The 18,256-nt window shown below is 36.4% G+C and overlaps 1 protein-coding gene and 1 pseudogene across 1 annotated transcript; both read right to left on the reverse strand.

The window, feature by feature from the left end:
- Positions 1-7,513: 7,513 nt before the first annotated feature.
- Positions 7,514-9,981, reverse strand: LOC125591444 (annotated as a pseudogene).
- A 135-nt stretch (positions 9,982-10,116) lies between these two features.
- Positions 10,117-12,424, reverse strand: LOC106360509 (protein trichome berefringence-like 7). The gene is made up of 4 exons (XM_013800121.3): positions 11,110-12,424; positions 10,874-11,032; positions 10,515-10,788; positions 10,117-10,435 (listed from the first exon to the last, which is right to left on the reverse strand). The coding sequence occupies exons 1-4, from the start codon at positions 11,991-11,993 to the stop codon at positions 10,427-10,429; spliced, it is 1,326 nt and encodes a 441-aa protein (XP_013655575.2). The 5' UTR covers positions 11,994-12,424; the 3' UTR covers positions 10,117-10,426.
- Between the last annotated feature and the right edge of the window lie 5,832 nt (positions 12,425-18,256).

An 18,256-nucleotide genomic window follows, 5' to 3' on the forward strand; every position in this document is an offset into this window, starting at 1 on the left:
GGTCACTATTATGTGGGTCTGGGTCTCGATCATTTGTAAGATACTCTGGGTCTCGATCATTTGTAAGATACCATTGCATCTTTTTCTTCTTCCTTATAATAAACTCTCTCTTTTATATTAGTGTTATTTGCTTCCTACGGGTATTAAATTTTACTCTTATTTAAATTTCTCGACACTATAAATTATAAGTTATTTCATAACACGTTATCAGCACGATCGTTTTGCAATTCGGTAAAATTTATTTGTATCATTTATACCATGCTATAATGGTCGGTATACCGCCTCTACTATTATTTATATCATGTTAAAATAGCCGGAATACCGCCTATATTATTTATTAATAATTTAATTAATTTATTGGTCAGCCGAGCCGCCTTATATTCTGTTTATTGTTAATTGGTCGGCCGAGCAGCCTTATATTCTGTTTATTGTTAATTGGACGGCCGAGCCGCCTTATATTCTGTTTATTGTTAATTGGTCGGCCGAGCCGCCGTATAATTTATTACTCTGCATTGACCGGCTGAGCCGTCGCATGATTTGTTGCCATAATTTTTACTTTTATTAATTTTTATGAAATTTTATAGATTTGATTGACTGTTTAATACAATATTTTCAGACTGATTTTTGGTGCACTCGATTTATCACCAACGGTCACAAAGAAAAAATTTCAAAAATTTTCCTTTTCTCAAACGGTCATGAACAGTGATTTTTATCTATAAATACAACTCATTTTCACTTCATTTCATCATCCAAAACATTTCATCTTCTCTCAAAAATTTCAAATCGCTCTCCTCCGATTTTTCCATTTCAAGAAAGATGATTCGCGCACTTTTGTTTTTATGTGCCATTTTTATTTGTGTTTCTATTTATGGTTTATTCGTTGGAGAATTTACTCCGAGTGAATTTAAGATGAATATCGGTTTAATTTTCTTTACATCGCTTCTCCTTGTAATTGCTTGCATGATTAATGTAAACTGTTCATTTTAATATTAATAATATTCTAATAATTTTTATTTATGTGCTTTAGAAATTCAAATGGCAAACATCGAGAAACTCCAGTTCCCGGCTCTGAAAATAACCGGCGAAAATTATGTCAGATGGGTCACAAATGTGAAACCTTATCTTGTAATAAAAAAGATAACCGAAACGATAAAAGTCGGTAACAAATCGCCACCCGAGCATATAGCCGAAGCAATAATCTTCCTGAAGAAGCATTTAGATGAGAATCTAACTCACGACTATGGAGACGTTGAGGACCCAGCCGTACTATGGCAAGCCTTGAAAGACAGATTCGATAATCAAAAGGAAATCAATCTCCCTCACGCTCTTGAAGAGTGGAAAACCCTGAGGTTTCAGGATTTCCAAAGGGTTAGAGATTACAATTCCACTATCTTGAGGATAGTTGCACAATTAAAATATTGTGGTAACCCTGTCACCGAAGCAGAAATGCTTGACAAGACATACAATACTTTCCACAAAGAACACAACATCTTATCCCGAATTTACAGAAAATGTGGGTACACCAAATTTTCTGAATTGATGGTAACACTCATGTTGGCTGAAAAGAACGATGAGTTACTAATCAAAAACCATAATTCCCGACCTACGGGAGCCAAGGCATTTCCCGAAGTGAATGCTACGGCGGTAGAATATTCGGGAAGGAGAAACCAGACCAACCGAGGTCGTGGTCGGCGTTTCAACAACAAACGTGGAAAGCCTTACTATCCTAAAAGTATTAGATCTAACAAATGGGTTAGATCTGAACAACCTCCTAAAGGCAAAGAAACCGAAGAGGATACCACAAAGAAAAGTGAGACTGTATGTTACAGATGTGGATGTAAAGGACATTGGTCCCGTACCTGTCGTACTCCCCCACATTTGTGCAAGTTATATCAAGAGTCCATAAAAGGAAAGGCTAAAGAGGTGAACCTCACGGAAAACGTTGAAGGGACCTCATACCTTGAATCCTCTGATTTCGCAAATGAGCTGGACTAGAATACTCTTGAAGAGTATGAAAATGTTTCTAATAAGACTACTGAATAGTCCTCACTTGTAATGTATAATAATTATGTTTTCAAAGAATAATGTTGTTTTAACAATAATATATGTATAATTATTGTGTGTTTTCTTTATATAATCAATGAATAAATTTCACGTTTCACTTTTGTTTAATGTTTATGATAATTTCAGAAATGGATCAAAACGCAAATGGAACAAAATCAAAGAAAGAGATTCAAGAGATATGTATACTAGATAGTGGAACAACGCACACTATCTTGAGAAAAAATATATATTTCTCAGATATAAAACCAAAAAGAATTATTGTCAATACAATATCAGGTCCTGCAGACGTGATTGAAGGAAATGGTAAAGCAAACTTTACATTGCCAAATGGAACAAAAAATTTCATAACTAATGCACTATATGCTCCAAATTCCAGAAGAAATTTGTTGAGTTTTAAAGACATATATCGTCAAGGATATGATACTCAGTCTGTAACTGAAAATGGAAAGAAGTGTATATATATAACTTCTGATAAATTTGGCAAAAGACACATATTGGAAAAATTTCCAGAACTTCCTTCGGGATTACATCATACTTATATCAATGCAATCGAATCAAATTTTATGGTAAAACAAAATCCAGAAGATTTTAATTTATGGCATGATCGCCTCGGTCACCCGGGCACCACAATGATGCGTAGAATCATAGAGAGCTCACATGGTCATTCACTGAAAATCCAGGAGATTTCTCAAGGGAATAAAATGACATGTGTTGCATGTTCTCTAGGAAAATTGATCGTAAGGCCATCGCCAACCAAAATTGATAAAGAATCACCAAAATTCCTTGAAAGAATTCAAGGTGATATATGTGGACCGATACATCCACCATGTGGACCATTCCACTATTTTATGGTATTAATTGACGCATCCAGTAGATGGTCACACGTTTGTCTATTATCATCTCGAAACATGGCATTTGCGAGATTTCTAACTCAGATAATCAAACTGCGGACACAGTTCCCTGATTATAATATTAAAAAAGTTAGATTAGACAACGCTGGTGAATTCACATCCCAAGCATTCAATGATTATTGTATGGTAACGGAAATTGAAGTTGAACATTCTGTGGCTCATGTTCATACGCAAAATGGTTTGGCCGAATCTTTAATTAAGCGTCTGCAACTGATTGCAAGACCATTGATCATGAGATCAAAACTTCCAACCTCTGTATGGGGACATGCTATTTTGCACGCAGAAACACTCATTCGAATCAGACCGAGTGCATACCACAAGTATTCCCCACTACAATTAGCGTTTGGTCGAGAACCAAATATTTCCCATTTAAGAATCTTTGGTTGTGCAGTATATGTGCCTGTAGCACCACCACAACGAACAAAGATGGGACCACAAAGAAGGTTGGGAATATATGTTGGTTGTGACTCTCCATCAATTATAAGATACCTAGAACCACAGACTGGTGACGTCTTTACAGCACGTTTTGCTGATTGTCATTTTGACGAAAATGTATTCCCAGTTCTAGGGGGAGAAAACAAAAATGTTGGAAGTGATATAAAATGGAGTGTACCATCATTGTTATATCTTGATCCTCCTACTAAAGAGTCAGAACTAGAAGTTCGACGAATTATGCATTTACAGAGTATAGCTAACCAGCTACCTGATGCATTTGCAGATACCAAGACGGTAACTAAATCTCATATACCAGCTGCAAATGCTCCTGCTCGTATCAAAATGCCAAATGAACAAGAAAAGGAGGATGACACACGAGAGCCAAAAACACGCCTGAAGCGTGGTAGACCTGTTGGTTCTAAGGATAAGAATCCTAGGAAACAGAAGAAAGCTGAAATATATGATGCACCCAAAATAGCAGAAAATATTTTGGAAGAAATAAATGATAAGGACTCTGATGAATCAGAGCATCATGAATCGAAAGATAATCATGAGATTTCTATTAATTACATCCATAATAAAAAGATATGGAAAAGGAATGAAAATGATGACATTGGTGATGTTTTCTCATATCTTATGTCAAATGAGGTAAATGAAGATACCGATGATCCAGAACCGAAATCCATATATGAATGTCAAAAGAGACATGATTGGAATAAATGGAAAGAAGCAATACAAATCGAACTTGATTCGCTTAACAAACGAAAAGTGTTTGGATCTATTGTACTCACACCTGAAGATGTGAGACCAGTTGGGTACAGATGGATTTTCGTTCGAAAACGAAATGAGAAAAATGAGATTACAAGGTATAAAGCTCGCCTTGTAGCCCAAGGATTTTCTCAAAGACCTGGTATTGATTATGAGGAAACATATTCTCCTGTAATGGATGCGATCACATTTAGATTCCTGATGAGTCTAGCCGCTGATAAAAATCTTGAGATGCGTCTCATGGATGTTGTTACAGCTTATCTATACGGATCATTAGATACTGATATCTACATGAAAATCCCTGATGGATTTAAAATGCCAGAAGCATTAAGTTCCAAACCTAAAGAGTTATGTGCAATAAAATTGCAAAGATCATTATATGGGTTAAAACAATCTGGACGTATGTGGTATAATCGTCTCAGTGATCATTTAATAAAAGAAGGATACGTGAATGATCCTATATGCCCATGTGTTTTCATCAAGAAAACAATATCCGGATTTGTAATAATCGCGGTATATGTTGATGATCTTAACATTATCGGAACTCAAAAGGAAATACAAAAGGCATCAGACTATCTCAAAGGAGAATTTGAGATGAAAGATCTTGGACAGACACAGTATTGTCTTGGCCTACAAATAGAACATTCACAAAATGGTATATTTGTGCATCAATCCACATACACTAAAAGAGTGTTGAAACGATTTAACATGGATAAATCAACTCCTCTTAGCACCCCGATGGTCGTTAGGTCACTTAATATTGAAAGTGATCCATTTCGACCACCTGAGGAGAAAGAAGAGATACTTGGTCCAGAAGTACCATATCTAAGTGCAATTGGAGCGCTGATGTACCTTGCAAATTGTACACGGCCTGATATATCATTTGCTGTGAATCTTTTGGCAAGATTCAGCTCATCTCCAACCCGAAGACATTGGAATGAGATCAAACATGTTTTTCGTTACCTCCAAGGGACCATTTATTTAGGCTTGTTTTATCCTAAAAGTTCAAAAGGTCAAATAGTTGGTTTTGCAGATGCAGGATATCTTTCAGATCCACACAAAGCCCGATCACAAACAGGATACGTTTTCACGATCGGAGGCACTGCTATATCTTGGCGTTCTCAGAAACAAACGCTCGTGGCTACTTCTTCAAATCATGCTGAGATCATTGCACTCCATGAAGCAGGTAGAGAATGTGTATGGCTAAGATCAATAAGCCGACACATCTGGTCAAGCAGTGGAATTGACGAAAATATAGAGCCAACTATTCTATATGAAGATAATGCAGCATGTGTTGCTCAAACAAAAGACGGATATATCAAAAGTGATAGAACGAAGCATATTCATCCGAAGTTCTTCTCATACACTCAAGAGCTCGTGAAGAAGAAAGAGATTGAAGTAAGATATGTCCAATCATGCGACAATGCAGCTGACCTCTTCACAAAATCACTCCCTACCTCGGTATTCAGAAAACACATCCATAACATTGGAATGCGTCATCAAAAGGATCTGTGACTGCTCATTCGAGTGGGAGCTTACGTAGTTGTACTCTTTTTACCTTACTATGGTTTTTCCCATTGGGTTTTCCTAGAAAGGTTTTTAACGAGGCAACAAAGACGTTAAGCGAGAGCGGAGAGTGACACCGGACCCCAAGGGGAAGTGTTACGAAACTTAATTTCAAACAAAGAGGCGCACACATATGTTGAAATAATAAAAGATGTGGGTTCCACTGTCACTATTTGCACATTGATTTTTTCTTCTATAAATACGAAGTTTTTCGATCATTTGTAAGATACCATTACATCTTCTTCTTCTTCCTTATAATAAACTCTCTCCCTTATATTAGTGTTATTTGCTTCCTACGGGTATTAAATTCTACTCTTATTTAAATTTCTCGATACTATAAATTATAAGTTATTTCATAACACATGGCAAGTTTCTACATTCATTTTTGCATGCAATTTTAGAAGTACTAGAGGGTTGTTTATTTGTTTATAAAATTATATATTTTATATATTAAGCATAATTTAAATTTTTATATTTTAAATGTTAAGTATAACTTAAAATATCAATTTCACAATAAACTAATCTTATTTTTGTGGTATACGATATCAATTATTTTTTATATAATATTTGACAAATTAGAATAAAATATTCTGACTTGTTCAAAATCTTACAAAAAGTAATTTAAATATTCCTTTATAAATAATTATAAACATTTACTATCTTTATATCATGATTTTGTTTTCAGAATCTTACAAAAAGTAATTTAAATAACATATGATATCTTTAGTAACTTAAAATATTTGTAATTACTATAGTAAAAATGTTTTATATGTTTTTGCAAAATATTTATTTTTAATTTTTTAATTTTGATATACGTTTTCTTTATAACTTTTATCTAACTACGTAAATAAAAATATTTAAAATATCTTAATATAGTACTTATATAACATGATTTTTATAAAAATAATTCACAAAATAACTATTTTAAATATTAGATAATATTTCTTTTGAAATTGACTTTAAAAAAGAAGACATATTTAGAAAGGGGAACTAAAAATATTATTTTTACTATTAATGTATTTGGATAAAAATAATAAAATGCGATTTAAATAGAATCATTCATAATTTTGAATCGATCAATACTTTAATTTTTTATTTGATTCTCAAAAGATTATATTTTAATTTATACTTAATTATAATAAAATATTTACAAATCTAAGATAATTACCAAACTAAATGCAAATAAAAAATCAATCAATAGTTTAATTTATTTAGAACAAAGAAAAATACTATGATTGAATTTGGAGAAATAAATGAAATCCAGTAATCACAAATAATAAGAAAACTAAATACTATATATTCAATAGCTTGTCTCTACTAATTCAACCCCATATTTAAATTGGCCCATCTCTTGCCTCTCGCAAGATGCATTGTATCTTTCAGAGTTTACACTTCCGCTGCTGATGATGATAAGTCTCTTCTGTTGCTCTTTCTTCCTCGAGCTGTTTAACACATTTCTCCAAAGACATTACCGAAAATTCTGATTTCTCTAGCTCGGGCTCAGTATCAACAATCACAACATGCTTATGTACAAAGCCAATAAGAGGAGAAATCTGAACCACATTACCAATGTGATCGAGCGTAGACGCTAACTTAACCTCTGCCAAGTTTTATTTCCAATACCAAATTTAAAAGTGATAAATTTATAATGGAGAAATATAAGCTAAGATAGGTAATCAACTGGATGGGAAAAAGATAGGTAATCAACTCTACTTCTTCCAAGTCATCACTCAGTATATGTATGTCCTACATCGAGAAATGTAAACACATGTTGTAATGCTGAGATCTACTTCTGCTTCTGCATTCATGACATATTCTTTCAATAGTATTTCACTCATAGAGATAATAAAGCTCCAAATGATTACACAACAGTGATCATAGCCTACTTGTCTAACCAAATAAATAACCAACCTTACTTGCGGTTGTGCTGGTGGTTCTTGTGCAAGAGGGCTGAGACATTCTATAATAGGGTTCCTTCAAGTTGAGTTTGCACGATGATGTGTGAAGGATTCCACCTTGATCGGCGCCGGCACCCACCCTTTTCCTGTTTAGAAAGCCAATTTGAAACAAAGCAAGAATGATTTGATTCAAAGGAGAGATGTAAAAGAGCAAAATTGACGTAAGAGTTAAATTTATAGTGTAACTCTGAGTACCTGTGGACAACCAAATGAAGTTTACCACTGATTTCTTGGCCTGCCATGACATGAATAGGCTGGAGAGAATATATCTTATTTGGTACCAAAGGGTTGTTGCCTTGTTGGTGACCAATAGCAGTCGTGGACCATCTTTGTGCTGTGATGTTGAATATAGAGAGCATAACATGTTAGCATTTGTATTTCTTTGTCTGACAGAAAATGTATATTAATTGTAAGTGCAAGAAAAAAACATATAAATCTGTGATGGCTTGATACCTTCCATTAAAGAGAACATTGAACCAATGCACTCTGGTATACATGAACGCTGTAAATTTCAACGGAACATCAACCTCGCAAAGTTCGGTTTCCTGTGAAAATTAATTGACAGGTAAATGAGTTTGGATCATATCATTCACCAAATACGAAGATGAAATGAGAGAGTTCCATAAGAGATGAAATACATGAATAGACAAATCGAGAAACACAATTTAAGGCATTGTACCTTTGGTGTAGTGAATACTATGCTTTTTATGTTGCTTTGGCAGTTCGAACAACTCTTCACCTGGCCTGCTCTCCCACACAGGAAGAATCTTTAACTATCACAGTATAGACAGAGCAATATTAAAGCAAATCAGATCAACTGATAAAACAACGTTGTGTCAATAAATATAAATCCAAAGGAAACATTACAAAAAGCAACACACCTTTTATTTTTATTTTTGAATGAAAACACTCACCTTTTATAGCAAATCACTGTCGTTTACAGGTTCGATAACTCCTGCTAAAAATCAGAAACATGAGTGTACCCATTGATTATATTTACTCAAACGTTTATTTTTTCTAATTTTCACAAAAAGTTTGAACAAAAGAAGGGGAGACCATATTAACATAGAACTGGTTTTACAGTCTTCAGGTGATAAAAGAGACAATGTAAGAAAGTCAGCAAAAGCACTGATCTCAGTGATCAACGATATCTTGTTAATTTGATGAAAAATCAATCTTACAGCAAACCTTTGCAGCTTGCGTTCACCACAGGATGCTGAGCAAGAGCCATCCCTGCAGCTTAGCCAACAACGCAGTCATTGTTACACCCTTCGGCTTCACCTGTAAAAAAAAAAAACAGCTCAGTGATTAGAATATGCTGATACGACTTCACAACAATGTACATTCACATTCACCTTCTCGTAGGGTGCATCAAGAGCATCAGTGTTCACTGGATAACCAACACGGAACATTGGAACAGAGAGGCTTTCAATCATGTTTTTGGATACGTCAGATTGCATTGCCGTGAAGGGAACAACACTTGAACCAGGCAACAGAGGAGGCGAGCTTGAGCTTGTTGTGGTAGCTTTCGCAGCAGCAGCAGGAGGGGGAGGAGGCGGTGGTGCCGCCACGGAGGGAGCGATCCCAGCCGCAGCCTCCACGTCAGAAGCAGTGATCCTACCGAACGGTCCAGTTCCCGCAACGGATCTGATATCCACTTTATACTGCTTTGCAAGCTTCTTAGCATACGGCGTCGCTACAGTCTTCCTCGGACCGTCAGACACCGTCGCCACCGGAGCATGCTGAGCGATCGCCGGCGCAGGAGACGAAGCAGTCAGAGGAGGAGGAGACGGAACAACAACGGGAGAGGCAGAGAAAGATTTCGAGGCGGCTTTGCTCTGAGGTTCTTCGATCTCAGCCTCAGTCTCCGCCAGCAAACCGATCGCGGCCCCCACCGGAGCCGTCTCACCTTCTCCGACGATGATCAAATCGCGTAACGGAATGAAGAAGAGGAAGAGCAAAAAGGGTGTCCCGAATCGAGAGAGGAAATTAGGGTTTGAAGATTTGAAGAAGGCGAGCTCGAGTAGGCTTGTTCTCGGTTTTCTTCTATCAATAACATGGGCTTCATGGCCCAACTCTACCACGACAAACGTTAAAAAAATCGCACAGCCCATCTGACGTGGCTAAACGCTTCAACGTGATTGGTCGATTTAATTGTCTTACGTGAACATGCTGTATGAGAAGTATATCTCCCTTTTAGTTATGATGTGATCCAATATAAGATTCACTGCTTTTTTAGTGGAGTAATTCTAGTTTGATTCCAATTCTACTCAGTTTGATAGTTAAAAATGAGTAGCAAATAAAGATGAGTAATAAATATACTGTAGTTATTCCATTTTTGAGTATATCTACTTTTTACTCTATTAATTTAGAATGAAAGATGGAATGGAATTTAGAATAAAGTAGAGTTTGAATTGGAAAAAGGAATAAGGTTGAAAATGCTATAAGATCAGCAAGAAAACAGCTTTGAAACCAGTCACAGATAGTAATGAAATCATTTTATACCAGAAGAAGATCCTCTCACTCACTTTGAATCGATAATACAATAAAGAAGAACGTAGAAGAAACAATAAAAGAATGAATTTAAGAATCACTTTGTGACCCTCAGTGCCTTTATGTCCCAGAAGACAAGGAGCAGTTAGCTCCCAAGAGATGATCTTCAAGGGTCGTTAATCTTTCTTTTTTCTATCGTGTTACGTTGCAAAAACCTGCAGTTAATCCTTATCACGGAACCTGCAAATCAAGTAAAAAAACATTCAGACATAAAGAAACTGTTGTGTTAGATAAGGAAAGCAAAGAGAGAGAAAGTTACTTGTTGTCTAAAGAGGAAGAAGAGCAAGATTTCATTCCAGATATCAGGAACTCCAGGTAGACACCAATGACTACAGTCAGGTACCAACGGGTTATCACTCCATAAACCCACATGACCATCACTTCGAAACGCTGACATCGAAGTTACATCCAAAACCGACACCGGAACCGTCATGTTCTTGACTACTTCTTTGATCATTTCAGAGAATATGCTTCTGTCTCTTCCTTGTGTATCCGGGGTTGGATACTTTGTCACATTACATGACCTATGATCACTACACAACAACACCAAACTTCAATCTATAGAAAAAGCAGAACAAGAACTGGTAAAAAGCTAAAGAAGTTTCTGTTTGTTTGTACCTCCAATGAGATGGCTCAAAGGTCCGAAACAACACACGAGTTTTGTTAGGATCAATCTTAGTCTCTATCCATGACGCCCATGTCTCTAACGCTACTCTATACGCTGAAGGAATCGACATCCCGAGCCTCAGTGAGTTCCCAACCTGAAAGTAACAACCACTGACGTTCCAAACACACAACAGTTAGTATAAAGACAACACTCTAAAGTCTACCAAGTTATTCAATTCAAAGCTTACGTTTCGAAAAGCTTCCCAGGCACCCACCACTGACCAGTATTGAAAACAAGATAATCAGCAGAGCTCCACTCATTGTTAATCACATCCAAAACATCCAGCTTCAACGTGGACTTAACACGTTTCGGCGCGTGCCAACGCAACAACTTCCCAGGCTGAACCAAGAAGACCGATCTGTAGAACTCAACCGTGAAGTTAAAAGAACTAAACCTCACACCCAAGAACCTTATCCTCTTCGTTATATTGTTCCCATTCACTTCATAAACACTCCTCTTATCATCCAAACCCGTCATCAACATACATATCAAAGACTCCCACTGCGTTCTACTCATCGAATCTCCAACGAAAACTATCCTTTTACCTCTCAACCTCTCCAAGACATCACGCACTTGGAACCTCGGGACGTTACAATGCTTAGGCTTCCACCTCCACTTTAGATACTCATCGTGTCCACGCCCGTTGCCTAAACAGTTAAACCCTCTCTCTACAAAAGGACATTCGGACGCGTTGTACAACGGATAGCTATCATCAACGACCCAGTTCCCAACGAATATGTCACACTCCTTACTATTAATTGTAACAGAGGTGTCATTAAACTGCAATGCGCCATTATAACCGAGGCTAGGAACAACGTAGAGATAACCACCCGCTATGATCACAAGAAACGAGACAAGTGTTCCTGCGACGATGAGGACTTGAAACAAGTACGAGATCTCTTTTAACCTGTTTGTATACGGCCGTGGACTTCCTCCGAACGTTCTCGGGCTAGCGAAAGCTGAGCCAATGGGGCTGTTGAAGGCGGTAGAAGAGGTGCTCCTAGGGCTTTCTACAGATAAAGAACTCAATGCTCTTCTATTGAATGATGTGCTCTTTGTGAAACTACTCATTGTTCTTCAATCATTTGATCCTTCTATCTATCCATCTATCTATATATCTCTTAGCTCCTTAACTTTCTATTTAAACCCATCATGCAAGAACAGAGAGATGATCCAATCTCTTAGAGTTGATGTAATTTTCCAGGGAAATTCAACATTTTGACGCAAACCCAGAACTAATCAGATTGAATCACGAGATGGGTATCGATCAAATCCAACCGAATCGAAAGAGAAGAAGCGATACCGTGAAAAAAAGTTGGCGAAAGATTGCGAATTTGAGAACGGTAGGTAAAGAACAGAGACTTTGATGTTTTTTCGAATGCGTAGAGAGATCAAAGACGCGTGTTTTGATTGAAATCGGAGATGAGGAAGAGAGAGAGAGAGAGATCGGCGAGGAAAGAGGGACACTGTCTGGTTCCGATGTCTGCTCTGTAATTAAATTTATATTAATCAAAGTTCGATGACGCGTCGAGATTTGGAAATAGCGTGAAGGGTAATTTGGTAATTTACCACGAAGAAAAATATTGAAAGTTGTCTTTTAAGAATGTTCTGGTCTTGGATCATTGTCTATGTTGTTGCAAAGAAGCATTGTTAATCGGATAATGTTAATCGCTAATCATATGATATATAACGTACGTACTATTTTTCTGTTGGTTCTAAACAGAGACAACAAGAAGTTAGGTGATATATATTAAATGCAATTACTTAATTTGCTCATCTAATGTATTTAATGATGGGGACACATGTTCATAAGTTTAGTCACTTCTGGCAATAAAACTCACAGTTTTGTTTTAGATTTAAGAAGATTGCATTAGGTCTAGCAAGTAGTTCAGATTGAATCTGATAAAGAAACATAAGCGTTATTTACAAGACAGAAAAACAGAGATTTGATAAGATCATGAAACTTTTTTTTTAGATCGTGAAACTTGATCTTTATCTTTCTATAATCTGACAAGACAATACCATAAACCAACCTTTGATTAGTTTCCAGTTAATTATTAAAATCCAACAAAAAAATCTCTACAACTGAAGACAGGAAGCAAACATATGATTACCTGATCCTTACCTTACCTCAAAGATGTGGAGACATAAGAGTTTAAATATTTCCCCTGTAGCTCCAGCTACTTATGGTAGTTTTCTTTTTAGGAAACAATAAAGTTCAATAAAAATTAGCTCTTCTTGACTTTGCTAATATATGTTTGAAATTTGAAGACAAAAATCATTGGTTAATCACTTTGTTGTGATTAACTCCAAAATTAGCTCCATTAGTTCCAGCTACTTTGTTGCGAAACTTGATTACAAAAACACTCACATCAGTATTGAGGAGACTTCAGTAGAATATGGTCATTCGAAAAACAGATGATCCCTTGATTCGAAGGGACCCTGACAGAGGACACATGAAGAATTTGTACTAGTGTTCCAGCTAAGCATTCTATCTCCAGTCGCCTGATTGTTTTGATATGTGTAATCCAATGAAAGTAGCAAACTTAGGAGTACTGTGCTGTAACCATACTTCTTTTGACCATTGAACTAGCTGTTCATGTTGTCTAATCAATTCTCATGTGTGCTTCGTCTTGAAAACAGGTCGAAACTTATCATTGCTCTGCTTCCATTATGATTGATCTTTCATTGTTGTCATTTTCACTATGTGATTCTCAATGAGTGTTTCCAATTCGTTCAAAAGATCATTGATAGAGGTGAAGATTCGAGAGAGGTGAAGATCTTCGAGAGATATCGGTAAATGTTACACACCTTCTCTCTTTGAAAAAAACAAATCTCTCAAATGGCGATTCGAGAGAGGTGAAGATTTTCGACATTAGACTCAGCCTCACATCAAACGGTAAATCATTTCGTAGTTTACCTTCTTTTTCCACTGATAAATAAATTACCTCAATTTTTTTTCTAAAACGTAATTATAGGGATCTAACTTTTTTGTTTTCCGATTTGTTTTGCATGTCGTCTTCGATGGGTTTTATGTCTAACCCTTACATATATTGATATGGATTTTGATAACTTTGAAGCCGATCAAAGAAAGATGATGTTGAACACGTTCGATTTGGTATCAACCGACAAAACCTCCAACGATTTATTTTTGATTACATGTACATTTTTTTTTAACGCTTATTTATTATGACATTACAATTATGATAAAGATTACATAGACGATTTAACAACCGACAATACTACGTGCCTTATGAGGATCTACGCCTAACTGCATCACCTGGCCGTCATATGAAGATCCACGTCTGACTGGATTTATTTGCACCATGTTGAAGATCTCTTGTAACCTTTTTTCTCTAGTCTTCAGTAATAAATCGCTCTTTCCGGTACTTGAAACCTGGATTTCCTGTAATCTGCAATAAATTGCATAGTCTGAGATTCGAACTCCAGACCTGGGTTTAGAAGCCTTTAAACCTTAACCACTAGACTACAGTGCTTCCACCGTGTACATGTTTTTTTAGCTCCTACAATTTTAATCTCATTTCGTTGCAATAAAACAAAAATAGTGAAGAAATTATTGTGTTGTTCTCTTGAAAGATATTACTTTTGTTAAAATGTTTTTTCTTAAAATATAGTTTCATTTTCATAATTAGCCACTAAAGTAAGCGATTTAAAAAATAATTGTTTTTATTAAAGTTAAAATTAAAGGGCTTATTTTTCAAATAATAAAAAAAATAAAAATTAGATTTGTTGAGAGAATGTCCTAGAAAGAGATAATAAGAGAAAGTAGAAAAATGTAGTTTTGGGCAGTTACTGAATTTGTGTTTTTTTTTTGTAATTAGACCTAATTTCCCAAAATTAAAAGACATATTAAAGATTTTTTAAAACAGTAATTTTTGTAAGGATATACTATTCTTTTATGATTTTTAATTATGAATTTTATTATTTTAATAGTTTTATAAACCATACATTATTTGTTTGAGCTTTTAAAATATGAAGGAAAGGAAGGCCGAGGCCGAAGAGAACCACAAGAGACGACGAATCGAGTGACGACGAAACCCTAAGAAAGACGACGCAAATCATATATTATTTGTCTGAGGTTTTAGCTCCTACAATTTTAATCTCATTCGTTATAAGAAAACAAAAATAGCGAAGAAATTATTTCGTGTTGTTCTCTTGAAAAATATTATTTTTGTTAAAATAATTGTTTTCTTAAAATATAGGTTAATTTTTCTTAAAATTGTTTTTATTAAAGTTAAAACTAAGAGGCTTTATTTTCAAATAATCAAAAAATAAAAATTAGATTTGTAGACAAAATGTAAAAAGAGATAGGAAAAGAAAGTGGAAGAGAGGGCGGTGGTTTTGAGTAACTACCGAATTTGTGTTTTTTTTGTTCTTAAACCTAATTTCCCAAAATTAAAAGACATTAAGGATTTTTTTTTTAACAAGTGAATTTTTAAGGATACACTATTCGTTTGTTTTTCTTAATTACGAATTTATTAGTTTAATAGTTTTATAAACCATATATTATTTGTTTGAGCTTTTAAAATATGAAGAAAAGGAAGGCCGAGTCAGAATGGTATTATTATTCCCGAAGAGAATCACAAGAGACGAAATGACGGAACCCTAAGAAAGACCACGCAAGTCATGACAGCGCTAATGACGAAATCTGTGATCGAGAAGGTATGAATCTGTGACACCCGACCCAACATAGCTGAAATGATCGGTGTTATCATGACACTTGTCTCCAGCCACAAGGCTGAAACAATGTGTCTTTAGGATTCCAAGACGTCTTTGACAAAAACCCACCAATATGAGCCGAACCTGAAATGGAAAGTGAAGGAGGGGTGAGAATTTCGACAAAAGCTCAGCGAGGAAAGCTCCAGGAGCCCCTAAATCATAAACCGACATTCACCATACATAACAAAAGCTCTACCTAGAACATCCAGTAAAGCAATATCAAACAACAAGAAACGAGGATAAACCCGACGGTGCCAACATGAGACCACGCCACCTAAATCAATACCCGTGTTCCTCATGTTTTCGTGTGAGAGCTCACCACCTCCGTCGGTACCCGTGAGTTCAACAACTTCACGCAATCACGTTTCCGAAACCGGTCCACGCGTGATCCGCCACCACATTCACACGTTCACGCCGCATCAAGTTGTCTCCACGACATCACACTGTGCTACGTGAACGGTGCCATAACATAAAAAATGTTAGTCTCCACGACATCCCGATTTCTAACGTTGTCTCCACGACATCCCGATTTCTAACGTTGCCTCCACGGCATCCATATTTCTAACGTTGCCTCCACGGCATCCCGATTTCTAACATTGCCTCCATAGCATCATGATAATGTTATAATGAATCATGCCAACTCACGCGATTGCCACATGATCCAACAAGAAACGATGCAAAGCTCGAGATATACAAACCTCCACTACGTTACACCGGCTCACATAGGCCTTATTACCTTCCATATACCATATACACTACCTACACAGGCTTATTCCCCACACAATGCAAACACCAGCATAGAAGTCTCAATCACCATACAACCATATTCAATTTAGCAACCTATGAATAGATCTATGTGTCCACACATTTCAATACAATATATAGGGATATATATATGATATAGTTCAGTTATCAAAAAACTACGTGTATGCTTATAGATAACACATAGGTATGAATGATTTAGCTAGAAACTCCTACTATGAAATGAAATTGAAAGAAGGAAGAAAAGATCACAACAGTCCTCACCTTTAGTATTAGATCTGCGTATGGAAAAGAGAGAAGAAGCAGATCTGAAGGTTACGGCTTTCCACGAACCAGATCTACAAGGAAACGGGTAGGTGCTACCACCAAAGACCCAAGATGAGAGATCTAAGAGAAAGAATAAAAAGGAGAAGAAGAAATTGACAACAATGGTTTTCTTACCATCAACGGTAACCAGATATAGAAAGAACACAAGAAGAGATCTAGATACAGACTTGGATCGGTTCATCGGGGATCTCTGACGGCTTGGCTCCCGCGTGAAAAGAACAACCATCAGCGAAGACAGAGTGGTCAGCCAAGAGAGAATGAGAGAGAAAAGAAAAGGAGAAACCTTGACGGTTAGGGTTTTCAAATCTCTCTGGAACTCTGCAGGGCTTCGCTCTGATTTCTAAATGGAAGAGAAGAGAAGGAGGAGACTTCTATTTATAAGAAAAGAAGAGGAAACCCTAGGGTTTACTACGCGGGCTTGAATTAAAAGAAGGAAAAATATGGGCTTTGGTCCAAATTAATTGAAAAACTAAGGAAATCCACATACCGGCGGGCCGAGATGTGACATAATCCTTATTTGCTTCGTCTTTAAAACTTTTCTCTTGATAAGAGAACATAGGATATAAGATTTTTTCCTCTGTTAAGATCGAATCTTTTCTTAGTGGAATGTGAAGATGCAAGTGGAGCTTGTAAATGTCAATAGTCTTCTGTGACTAACTAGGCGACGAAGTCACTGATGCTGGATTCATAAGTCGTTACTACATAAGGCATGCAGAGTGGTGGGTTACCATGTGGATGCAAGATATGCTAAGATGGAGAAGGATAAACTGAGGGTTTATGTCTTGTCGTAGTCGTTGAAGTAGTTGCTGATGCAGTGTGTGTCAGAGAATGAACCAGGAGGCATGCGGAGTGGTGGGTTACCATGTGGATGCAAGGTGCTGAACTGAAGTCGTGTAGACTTGGAGATCAATTTTATACCGTGGAGAAAAGGCAAGAGATAAACCTGGGGAGCAAGTTTATGCCTTGAGGAATAAATGCATTTCAAGAAAAAGAAAGTGTACTTATTGATATGGAAGTGGTCCATATCCATGTTCCTTGGAGACTAGGGTTTCAGGAACGTGGAGATCACTATAAAAAAAGCTATGGAGTCGTGTGTATTCCATAAGACACTGGCCATTATTATAGAGGAAGGGTAAAAATCTCTTAGGGTGGTTATTGGGTCGTGCTGAAGCAGATGCTGAAGTACTGACGACAGAGAGACAAGTTTGGGAAGATTAGGAGTCTTTTAGTAGAAGCTGTTAGGATGTTAGCACTAGACGTGTAAAGCTGATAAACAAGTATTGTAATAGATTGTTTAGGCGATTTCTAATAAATCAATAGTTGGTTGCTTGTATCTATTTTGTCTTTTGATTTATCTTCTGCATTACTTAATTGTGTTTGCATCTGCACTTGCAAAATGTAAATTGATTCTTGTTGGTGTGATTCAGGTGGTGAAATATTCCTATGGATTCACATGGATATCTTTTAGATATCTTACGTACTGCATTAACGGTATGTAATTTTGT

The sequence above is a fragment of the Brassica napus genome, chromosome C8 (assembly GCF_020379485.1).
Source record: "Brassica napus cultivar Da-Ae chromosome C8, Da-Ae, whole genome shotgun sequence".
NCBI classification, from domain to species: domain Eukaryota; kingdom Viridiplantae; phylum Streptophyta; class Magnoliopsida; order Brassicales; family Brassicaceae; genus Brassica; species Brassica napus.

Bases quoted from the DNA above. Each gene is read 5' to 3' on its own strand.
- LOC106360509 (XM_013800121.3), bottom strand. From the start codon at position 11,993: ATGAGTAGTTTCACAAAGAGCACATCATTCAATAGAAGAGCATTGAGT. The intron at 11,033-11,109 runs GTAAGCTTTGAA...TTGGAACGTCAG, and splicing joins CCTGGGAAGCTTTTCGAAAC to TGGTTGTTACTTTCAGGTTG. The intron at 10,789-10,873 runs GTACAAACAAAC...GTTGTTGTGTAG, and splicing joins TTTGAGCCATCTCATTGGAG to TGATCATAGGTCATGTAATG.